The sequence below is a fragment of the Amphibalanus amphitrite genome, unplaced genomic scaffold (genome assembly GCF_019059575.1).
Source record: "Amphibalanus amphitrite isolate SeventyFive unplaced genomic scaffold, NRLGWU_Aamphi_draft 000140F_arrow, whole genome shotgun sequence".
NCBI lineage: Eukaryota > Metazoa > Arthropoda > Thecostraca > Balanomorpha > Balanidae > Amphibalanus > Amphibalanus amphitrite.
The window spans coordinates 101797-112902 of record NW_024881635.1 but is presented as its reverse complement, the minus strand read 5'-3'; the positions used below and the strand labels follow the sequence as shown (position 1 = coordinate 112902).

The 11106-nt window shown below is 50.6% G+C and overlaps 2 protein-coding genes across 11 annotated transcripts; one reads left to right on the top strand and one right to left on the bottom strand.

The window, feature by feature from the left end:
* The first annotated feature begins 738 nt into the window (after positions 1–738).
* Positions 739–4278, top strand: LOC122382463 (protein wntless-like). 5 transcript variants are annotated; one of them, XM_043367829.1, is made up of 2 exons: positions 739–778; positions 1439–4278. In XM_043367829.1, exon 2 carries the CDS (start codon positions 1510–1512, stop codon positions 3163–3165), a length of 1656 nt encoding a protein of 551 aa, XP_043223764.1. In that variant the 5' UTR covers positions 739–778; positions 1439–1509; the 3' UTR covers positions 3166–4278. The 5 variants fall into 5 exon arrangements, with proteins under 5 accessions (XP_043223764.1, XP_043223762.1, XP_043223763.1 ...); XM_043367827.1 differs by having other exon boundaries at positions 739–821; XM_043367828.1 differs by having other exon boundaries at positions 771–829.
* A 112-nt stretch (positions 4279–4390) lies between these two features.
* LOC122382462 (ubiquitin carboxyl-terminal hydrolase MINDY-1-like) lies at positions 4391–9935 on the bottom strand. 6 transcript variants are annotated; one of them, XM_043367820.1, is made up of 8 exons: positions 9719–9935; positions 7619–8496; positions 6806–6996; positions 6401–6543; positions 5860–6026; positions 5448–5561; positions 4995–5196; positions 4391–4724 (listed from the first exon to the last, which is right to left on the bottom strand). In XM_043367820.1, the coding sequence occupies exons 1-8, from the start codon at positions 9773–9775 to the stop codon at positions 4710–4712; spliced, it is 1767 nt and encodes a 588-aa protein (XP_043223755.1). In that variant the 5' UTR covers positions 9776–9935; the 3' UTR covers positions 4391–4709. The 6 variants fall into 6 exon arrangements, with proteins under 6 accessions (XP_043223755.1, XP_043223757.1, XP_043223758.1 ...); XM_043367822.1 differs by having other exon boundaries at positions 9505–9930; XM_043367823.1 differs by having other exon boundaries at positions 9731–9930.
* Between the last annotated feature and the right edge of the window lie 1171 nt (positions 9936–11106).

The window sequence follows — 11106 nt, the reverse complement described above, 5'->3', positions numbered from 1 at the left end:
TTGAAATACGCGTTGTCTGTACGGCCCTCCAAGGCCCAACCACGACCCTTCAAGTGGGTGGTCACTGGTCGCCAACATCACACCGATCGATCTTTCATGCATTCGTCAATATGTTGTAAAAGAAAAAAAAACATTGGCGGACTGTCCGCACGAAGTCTCACTCATTTCTATTGAACCATTTTACTTGAGTGTTTGCGCCATTCAAAGTTTCCACTGCCTCCACATGCACAGACAGTTGAAACAGAACAAAGACAGACAGTGCATTCGCTTTGACCATGTGACCGAATTGCCTGGCGGTAGGAAAAGCTGCATGCGAGGCTGGTATTCGCCGAATGCGCTCCCTCTAACAAGCTTATGGGATGAGACCCGGCCTCCCACCATGGGCCATTTTGTTGGCCCTGGTCCTTCCTCGGAAGCCCATTCAGAGTTGACCTCTCTCGGACTTTGGCGATCGTCGCCAGACGGTGCGACAGGATTCACACGTTTAAGCCAGATCCCTTCAAACGATACGCCGAAGAGTGCTTTCTCTGTGTTTACACTTAATTAGCTAGCTCTCATGTTCAACGATCGACTATTCTCTTTACAGTGTTACAAGTTACAGCATAATAGGTAGGTTTTTGCACAGTGTATTAAATATATAAAAGGTTTATGTTCCAGGAACGACGTCATTTTGAAATAAACAGTTTGCAGCATTTTAGGTACCTTTGTTAGGCTATTTTGATACATTTGTGGCGCGTTAGTTTCAAAAAGGCATAGAGCGGATTTTGCATGGATAGTAGTAATCACAAAGTGGATTTTCGTGTGGCGTGTTTTTGTAGCTGGTACCTATGTAGTTATTTACTTTTGATTGATGATTATATTATGTTACTTCCAAGTATTCAGCAGCTAATATAATGCATGGCTATTATTTTGAGATATAAATGTTACCATGAATAAGGGTGTTCCTTTCAGACGTTCCTAAGCTCGGGTGGATGTCCTCATTCAAAGCTTCCCTTTGTGCTTACCTACTATTTCCAATTCAGACCTTTTGCATTGCTGTCTTGTTTAACACTTTATCTCTCATTTTTCTGCCTGACTTAACCATCGCCCGTATCAGTGTTTTGCCTGCTGCAGGAACCAGAATGGATGTTCATAGTTGAGCGTCTGTTGGACCCCTCTTGCTGTTTGGCACCTGATTGAGCTAGAGCTTCACAGAAAAAAGAGTGTGCTGCCTGTGATTAGAGCAACCTGATGACACCCAATTTGAAGGTCCAAGGTCATTGGTTGACCTTCCAGGTCAGGTCAGTGACCCAAAAGTCTGTAAAATCTGGACCTGTTGTATTGTAGTAAAGTGAGGCCGTTATTGGTATAATGTGCACCGTGTAAGTGCACACATTACTTGACCTTCAGCTGCTATTTTGCTGATTCTAGTAACTTATTTGTTTTCCCTTCCTTTCAGCATTTGACCCTATACATTGAAGCCTGTTTGAATTGAACATTGAAGCCTTGGACATCTGTTTGGCTGCGGCCATGGCCGGCGCTGTGATAGAGAATCTGAGCGGCCGCAAGCTGGCCTGTCTGTGCTCGGCACTGCTGGTGGCATTGTTGGTCTGCTTCCTGCTGGGCGGTCTGGTGGCCCCTGAGCCGAGCAGTTCGCAAAACATCCTCGGGACCATCTGTCTGGACCACGAGCGCGAGCCAGACCGATGGTTCCAGGTGTGGAGCGTCATCGGCAGTGAAAAGATGTGCGACAAGGCAGACAAAGTGGACGACCTGATGGACACTGGCATTTCGTCTGAACAGGTGGTGTTCGCCTTCCAGATGCCTCTGCGCAGAGGTGCAGTGCTGGACTTTACCCGCTGGCAGCAAAATCTGATCGGTGTACTCCAGCTGGACATTGACCACGACTCGCAATACGAGATGGTGCCCAACGCCACTTTGGCGCTGGACGTGCGACTCGGCTACAAGAACAAAGAAGACAAGACAGAGGACTGGACGCTGCTGGCCGCCTCAGTTGAGGAGCGCCATCTCCTCTGCGACTTGGACTCTGAGCAGAGCTACCGCTACAACTGCGACCTGATTCCACTGTTCGAGCTGGGCTCACTTCACCACGACTATTATTTGCTAAACTTGCGTCTGCCGCCGAACATGGAGAACCAGCGCAATGTCGGCATCGGCAAGCTCGTCGACATCAACCTGGTGGCCATCTTCCAGAACGGCGGCTTCACCAAGGTGTGGGTGTCGCTGAAGACCATCTTCTTCCCGCTGGTGGTGGTGCTGCTCGTTTGGTTCTGGCGGCGCGTGCAGGCGCTCCAGCGAGAGCCGGCTCTCATCGAATGCATGTTGTTCTCGCTCGGCATCTGCCTGAGCGTGCTAAATCTACCGCTTGAGTTCCTGACTCTGCGCTTCGACATGCCGTACATGCTGCTGATCACGGACATTCGCCAGGGCGTCTTTTACGCGGTGCTGCTGTCGTTTTGGCTCGTGTTTGCCGGCGAACACCTCATGGTGTCGGAGGATTGTGACCGCAACCGACTGGCCGCTTACTGGAAGCACCTGTCTGCGGTTGCCTGTGGCTGTATATCGCTCTTTATTTTCGACATGTGCGAGCGAGGCGTGCAGCTGACAAACCCGTTCTACTCCATCTGGGGCACGCGCGTCGGCACAAACCTGGCTCTGAGCTTCATCATCATGGCGGGCGTGTCGGCCAGCCTCTACTTCTGCTTCCTCTCCTGGATGATCTGGCGCGTCTTCTGCAACATCAACGTGAAGCGGCACTCCCTGCCGGCCATGTCATCGGTCCGTCGTCTGCACTATGAGGGCATCATCTACCGGTTCAAGTTTCTGATGCTGGCCACGCTGACCTGCGCCGCCATGACCGTGATCGGATTTATCCTGGGCCAAGTAGCCGAAGGCCAGTGGAAGTGGGACGACGAGATCTCGCTCAATTACACGTCGGCGATCCTGACGGGGGTGTACGGCATGTGGAACGTCTACACGATGGCCGTCATCTGCCTGTACGCGCCTTCGCACAAGCGCTGGCCGACGGCGGCGGCTGCCGGCGGCGTGGCGCAGCTCGACAGCCAGTCCGAGGAGATCGAGTTCTCGCGTCTGGCCCCGGCCAACGACGAGCCCAGCGACCTCACCTCGCTCACCCAGTTCGTGCGCAAGGCGGCCACCGACTAGCGGCCCCCGGCCCGGCTGTGACACGCCGCTGAGCTGATGCGCAATGAGCACCTCTGTCCCGCCATGCTGTCTGGCTGACACGGTGCGTTGTCTATGGCTTTAGCCGAGGAAGGCAGCTTTGCTCCAACGTTCTTGATTTGTATGTCCCCGTATATGATAATGATGGATCTTGCCATCACACTCCGAAAGGTCCGGCCACAGATGTTGCCCATTGCATGCAATCTCACATGATAACATTAGAACTGGCAGCCGTTAAACAACTTTGTTATCTCAATAATTTCACCAGAATCTCGCTAAGACAATAATAGCTAAGAAGTGCAAATGGTACATTTTTCAAGGCAAGGATCGCTACTTATCAGTTTATGGCGTCGATTTATGTGTAGATAGTGATTTTTCACATTAATTGTATCCTGTGTCTCAGTTCATCAATGGTCTGCAAGATTGGGCATTGTTAATTGCAATTTTCTCTTTGCTTGCCTTTCATTCTCGCCGGGAGAAACAAGGAGGCAGCAATAACGTCCCAAACCATTTTTCCAGCTGTGTTCTGCCCATCCATTGTGTTGAACGTTGAACTGTCAAATCCGCGACGAAGCCCCTTTACCAACGTCGTTCATCGATCTCCTCATTGTCTGTGTTGCATGTGCGTTGGCACTCATGCCTTCGTCTGTAGGTGCTTTTCCTTGCCGTCACATTTTTTATTAATGTTTTCTACGAGCTGTTATTGAAAGATCATCTTGTCCTGTGTTACTGTTGATTCGAAGTTTGTAGAAATGCTACACGTAGCGCATGTAAGCTAGTGCCAAATATCTGTTCGAAGCTGTGTGTACGTCTTGCCAGCAGGACACAAGCTGTGTATTTGTGGAATCTCCCATCTGATGCTGGGTAGCGGTCGTGGTCACGACAGACCCGTGCTAGAAACGCCAGCGCCACAGCTGCATCTTACATTTTGGTATCGCGCTGTTTTGCGTCGGTAGTCTCTGAATCGCTGTTCAGTAATTGTGCGTCGCTGTGCGCTGTAGTCTAAGCATCTTCGATGTATTGTGATGTTTGGTGTACTTTTGCTTCGTGTACCACTTCGATGGGCAGTTTTTCAATAAACTTTGTATCGTTTAACTCTACCATCCGTTGAAAAACAGCAATTGGGTGACGAAAGGCGGGGCCAAGCACCCAAACCCATCTAGCGACTGACGGGTTCAATACTAGGCACGCGCATAGAAAGAGGTAATACAGACGCCAGTGTATACATATATTGTGTCAGTCAGTCAGGCATTGACAGCTGTCGTGGGCTGCTCGGCTCGCTCTCCGTCCCGCGCGCGGTGCGGGTAGAGGGTCAGGCGCACGGTGCGGCGGCGCGCCGCGGCCACAGGGCCGGTATATCACATGGAATCGGTCACAGCGCGCGGCCACACGCCAGCCGCTGTGCTGCCGTGGCAAGGCACCGGGAGAGGACGCGCGCGGCGCTCCGGTCGGCCGGCCGACCGCCGACCCGGGGCGCAGCCGCGCCGTACAGATAAGGTCACAGCGCCGGGCGCGGCGGCCCTCCGCTACATAATGGCACACTGAAACGGAGAGGCGGGCGTCAGCGTTCATTGGCGGTGTCAAGTTCAGCGGCCTCTTGGCGAGCAGAGTGAGTGAGCCGAATAGTCATCGCTCTGCTCTGAGCATGATGACAAGTATTCAAGTACATTCCATGAAAATCAATATTTTTAGTAATTGTATAGTTCGAAGCGTCATGTGATGACCGGGGAACATCGTTTTGCAATCGACCGCACGGCCTTGCTCAGCAAGAGTGTGCGACCGAGTGCAGCATGTCCTGATGGCTGGCTCACCTTCCCCTTTGATTTTCCTTCAGATCCTCCGGTGCTGCTGACCCGTTGGTGGCCCGTGGCCGGCTGCTGCGGCGGTGCCGCCGGCGGCTGAGAGTGCCGCCGCCGTTGCCGCTGCTGCTGCTGCGGCTGCTGTTGTTGTTGCTGCTGCTCGGACGCCGCACTCCTGTCCTCCTCCTCCTGTAACCGCCTGGCCAGTTCGGCGCTGCAAAACATGGACAATTGGCTCCAGAACAGCGCCGGTGGTGGGCCGGCCAGCGAGCCCGATCGACAGCAGAGCGTACTCATACGTAGCGTCAACACAGTGTGGGCGCCTGCACTGCACTCCGCACCAGCAGCACACTCCCGCACATACACCACCTACACATAACAAACACCGAATTATTACAGCACCATGACCGAACGTAACACAGGTTATCGTCACGACCGCCGTGTGCCGCTGGACCTGAGACTCACTCTGAGAGTAGCTCGGCACTGGTGCCGAACTCTGCCTCCTTGTACTCCTGCCACTGCATATCCTGCGCCTGCTGCCGCGAGCTCTCCTCCTGCAGAGACAGCGCCACCATGTAGCTGAAAAAGAGCGGTCGGCGGCGGTCAGCGGCCGGGCTAGTGTTGGTCATCACTCATATGAGTGGGCTGTTGAGTTCAACTCCAGGGTGATTGGTCAGATTTTGTACCAGAAAGACAGAGAGCACACTGGCACGGCGGTGAGACCAAACCGCCAGTCAGCCGAGAGAGCTGCACAAGAATACCAGTGTACACAGCAGACGGGGAGGGGTACTGTACAATGTACATGTGTACCAGCGTAGGCGGCAGACGGGGAGGGGGTGTTGCACAAGTGCACCTGCACCGCCCGTTACCCACTCACTCGTGGTCCACCTGCTCGGGGCCGGAGGCCGGCGGCCGCTCAGGGCTCAGCGGCTCAAAGTTTCCGTTGACGAACTGTCCGGCGCCGTCAGTGGAGCTGAGCGTCTCCCAGACCACCCGCGGCTCGCGCAGGAAGCCCTGGTCGGTCACCAGCAGGTACAACTGGTCCTGCGGAGGGTAGACAACGCGCACGTCAGCTGCAGTCAGCGGGTGTGTCAAACGAGAGATCCACAGCAGACCACTCGGAGGCCCGAGCGACGATATAGAGCTACTGCCGTCTGCCGGCAATAATGCAGTACAGCTATACAAAATGCTGGGTACCAAATCGAGCCCAGAACGCACCTTAAATCGAACCCCGACCGCACCAAAACGTACCCAGAATGCATCAAAGCGTACTGGCATTTAATAATGATTCTTCCAAACAAATGCAATGTGTTAAAATTGGTATAGCATAGCAGCTACCGTAATTTGAGCCTGCAATTTGTACAGTTATACCGAAGAATCAGAGAGAATACTCGCAGGTAGCTGCACACAGCACAGACCTGGTATCTGTAGATGGTACTGAAGTGGTTGTTTCTGAAGAAGACGGCCAGCTCGCCGTCCCGCATGGTCTCCCTCAGCTGACTCAGGCCGTGGGCGGTCAGCTGCGAGGCCGTCGTGTCCAGGAAGTTCTCGGCCAGCAGCACTATACGCAGAGAGCACGACAGCCAGTCGTCAGCAGGGCCGCAGTCACCAGTCCCCGAATCCACCGACACACACGTGACACAGACATCAGAAATGGGACACACGAGCATACCGTGACAGCTGGGCTGTGCAAACATGTCCACGGTTTACCAGAGCATCCGCCGAGCGCCTAGTGTACATTGCATAATGTCCATTAACATTTCATATTAACGGCAGCTTGAGAAAACGGCAACTGTGGACCGAGTCCTGGGTAGTGAGCTCACCCTCGTGCAGAAGTTCCGGGTCGTCCGAGTCTTTGTTGGTGATTATCTTGTCGGCCAGCTGGTTGTATCCGCACTGGGCCACCACTCGGTGTACGTCCGGCTCATGCGGATCCACCAGCCAGCCGTGGTACAGCCGCACGTGCAGCAGGTCGAATATACAACACTCGGGCGTGTACTCGAACTCCTGCACCCTGCAGCAGTGTAACGGGATGTGACAGGCTGATCACCAGGCCGGTGTTTGAACGTATCCAACAGGATTATCAGAAGGTAACATTTCGGACATCAGCTGCTTCATTGCATCGGGTTTAACAACATCGCAACGTGACATATCGAGCTGAACGACTGATCAATAACGTCATGGTGTCGTAACATTCTTAACCGGATGACATCAAATATTGCGGACATTTTTTTATTTAACATTGAGAAATGAGATATTTGAACTGTTGTGTACTGTTTAGTGCTGATAATTGGTATGTGGTTTACTAGAATCCGTATATGATCCCGGAACGAAATCACTAAAATAAATTCAATAACTGGAAAATGCGTAGACGAAGAATAACCGTCACCAGGTACTATTGGCCACACATCGTTGCAAAAACTGACCGTCTAAAGCACATGGAACGTTGTTTAAATAGTCGCCAAGGGCCTTCCTCACGAACGTCATTGATGTAGCGTCAAAACTACGGGGGGCAGTTAAATAACTATATCTGATGCATCATCTGCAGTTTCGATTTGGGTTTCAACTTTTACTGCAGCATCACTGGTTAATTTCAGATGAACAAGGGCGACATAGATACGCGTAACACGACCTACCCGGAGAACTTGACGTTGACGTCGAGACCGGTCTGCAGTTTGGGCAGGATGGCCACGGCGTCCTGCATGTTTTGCTGAAAGTCAGGCTGCTGCGCCTCGGCCGGCGCCGAGTCGAGCATGGTGTCCCCGATGTAGTCCATCAGCTGGCCGATGGTGATCACCTCCAGCGCAGAGGGCAGCTGCACCTTGCCCTTCAGCAGCATCACATTGATCAGCGCCAGCAGCGGGCACGGTCCGTTCACATTCTGTGTGATGATCGGCGAGCGGGCCCCGTGGAACTGCACCCACTTGATGTGGTGCGCCGTATCCGACACGTGTCGCTCCGCCCCCGCGGCACTGGCGGGCTCCTCTGGCAGCGCCACGCGCTCCGCCCCCGCGGCACAGGCGGGCTCCTCCGGCAGCGCCACGCGAGCGGGCTCCGCGGAGCCTACTGGCTCTTCCTCCGACAGAGCGACACGGGCCGGCTCCGCGGAGCCAGCTGGCTCCTCTGGCAGCGCGACGCGGATCGGCTCCACAGCATCGTCGGGCACTTCAGGGAGGGTCGCGGTCGACTTTGTCACGTCTGGCGACGCTACCGATGTGGAAGGACTTGAGTCCCTACCAGGAGGCTGCTCGTGGCCAGAAGCCTCATTGGACCGTGGGGAGGATGCTGCAGCACGTATCATCAGAGCATCTTCCGATCCAGCTACAGAGTGGCTGGGAGATGGATCTCCATGGCCCATGGTGGTGCTCTCCTCCACAACATTTGGTAGAGTGGAGTGTGATTGACAGTCTTGCCCAGGATTTTGATGTTCAATAAATTTATTTCTTATGTCATCACCTTTATCATTGCCACTTAATCCTTGGCCTTCATTATTAGAACTGCTGCTTGCCATGCTCTGAAAAATAAACAATGCAATATTAGAAACAATTTGTGATCCTATGACACAACCAATGCTCTAAGCACTTCAGCACTAAAGAAAAAAAAGAAAAAAGGCTCCAGTAGTCCAGTAGTGAGAAGGAAGAGCAGGAGTCATGATGAGATGATGACCATCAGAGAATGATTTTAAAGAGGATAGTTCACTTTCCCAAAATTAGTTTTTTTGCAGTGAATTTCAGATTTTTATGCTCAAAATGATCAGCAAAGAAACTAAAACCATTTTATAAAAAAACATCCTTTTCTACATTTTTACATAGGAAGAACTATACCTGCTCTATGAAAATATTATTCGATGCAGAAGCTTTTTAAGCATTGACCAATCATAGTGTGTAGTTCAAAGTCACTTCAAACCCATACGCTGTAAGCAGCATGCTGCTTGGCTGATGATGACGTGGCTGCATTCCTCAGCATAACAAGCACTCCTCAGCAAGACACTTTTCTGGACAAGAAATGGAACATCTTTGCCTGGGTTGATCTTTGAGCCGTAAAAGGTTCTGATTTGTGCTTGTCTCAGCTCAAGCTACGAAACTGCTATTCCTGTTCAAAACCCTATGTTAAAAGTGAATCATTTCCTTTAATTTGTTAATTTTTGCTGCTTTGTTTTTGACATGTTAGCATTTGTGATGATTTCTATGGCTACTTTACGAGATATTATCATAAAACGGTTAGAACTGCAAAAAAAAACACAGTTAGAATTTTAGCTGTTTCCACCAAACATCCCAGTTTGTTGATGTTTCCATAAAACCAAAAGTCCCAATAAAGCTAGTGGCCTCTGGCAGGGTGCTGTAAAAAAGGGTTCCCAACAAACTTTGAATTACCATTGCAGGATCAATAATTGTAATGGTGAGGCAGGTATCAGGTATGAGCATAATGGGTATGACTTTTGTTATTTATAGTCACCGTGACTTTTGTATACTTTGCACCATTAATGGCATGTCAGCACCCATTTTAGCACACTCCAACTCACTTTAATTTTCATTTTTACACGACTTGTTAAGAAGTCGGGCCGTGCAAGTGCAACTCACACCAATACCTTTCTGCTGTATGCGCGCAAGATAAGTATAATGTCTACAGCAATTAAAATATCCGAACAATATTTATCGAATTTATCGACCTACCTCTAAATGATTAAATAAAATTAGAAACTCAGATAAACACACCACAGACTTCACTCAATATACCCTGCCACAGACCCGCGCGAGACAACAGCCACCACTGTTTTGCAACCACCACGTCATAAATGTATCAAAACAAACTTTATCATCACCAAGGATGGTCGAAATGGATAATGCTATTTAAACGCTAACTTTGTGATTACGTTAGAATCTCAGTTCTCTATGAATCTATGGAGCTAAATATAGTATATTAAAAATAGAAAATAGAAAATTACCACAGTGTATATAAATACAGTGGCGGCAAATGCGCTTGGTCACGTGACCAAATCTGCACGTGCGGTTGTGGCGAGGGCACTTCCCGAAACTCTGGTGCCAACGGCCTCGCGGCGCCCATAGAGAATACATGGGACCTTTTCTTTTCAGACCTATCGTGTCTAAACCAAGCCATTTAGTGCAAGGATACGACTGGTTTGAGATTCAGTAGTCTTTTGGCTACAAGTTGGCATAAGAAACGTATTTTTATCGGCAAAATTCGCAAAGTACCAGGTGGTTTTCCGATACCCTGCACGCCTCCTTACCCCCGGCGGCCGACCGGAGGAGTCAGTAGCGCTCCACTCACGACTTTTGGCGATAGCTCAAAACACCTTACAGCTAGAGGGCTGCTATTTGGCACACCTTATCTTTGCTTCCATACGAATCTTTGGAAACCAATTGCATTTCCGTCTCAGGTCAGGTCACTGACTTATGACGTCACACGTGAACCTCTGCAATAGTCCCAAAATACCGAAACTTCGCAATGCCCTCGGTGCCAGAGGAGCTGTCACAGCGAGATGATACTTACAGGACCTAGTATCCTCTAGGAGTCTCAAAACTTGTATATCTCTGATTTCTCCTGGAGGTCACATGAGGTCAGGCCGATCGCGCGACGTCACCATTACAAGTCAATGGGGAAAATATGGAAACTGTAATTTTGACGCCGAGAATGATCTAAACCTAGCTCAAGCACATGGAATCGCAATTTCATGCAATTCTTGCAATGTCCAATGCTTCACTTTTGCATCTTTAACCTAGCGTGACGTTATTCATGACGTCATAAATGTCACAAGTTTTTTCGTCAATAACTCCTGATAAAATTGAGCTGGCAAGTCGGAAAAGTCGCCAATAGACTCGGGAAGACCTACCGAATCGAATGATATGCGATATAACCTCCTCCGACCAAGTTCGTGACCTGAGTGCCTCTGACCTGGCTTTGATCCGATGTGAACACCTTATGTTGACCCCACCCAAACAAAAGTGTACCATTTTGACGCACCGGAGCATGACAAACATGATGGTACTAAAATCGCGACTCTGCGCCGTTTTTTTTTTGACAAAGTTATTTTTCAAAACCCGAAATCGTATTTTGGCCCTCGGGGCACTTGACCTGACCCTCAGAGGCCATCAGTTGACCTGAG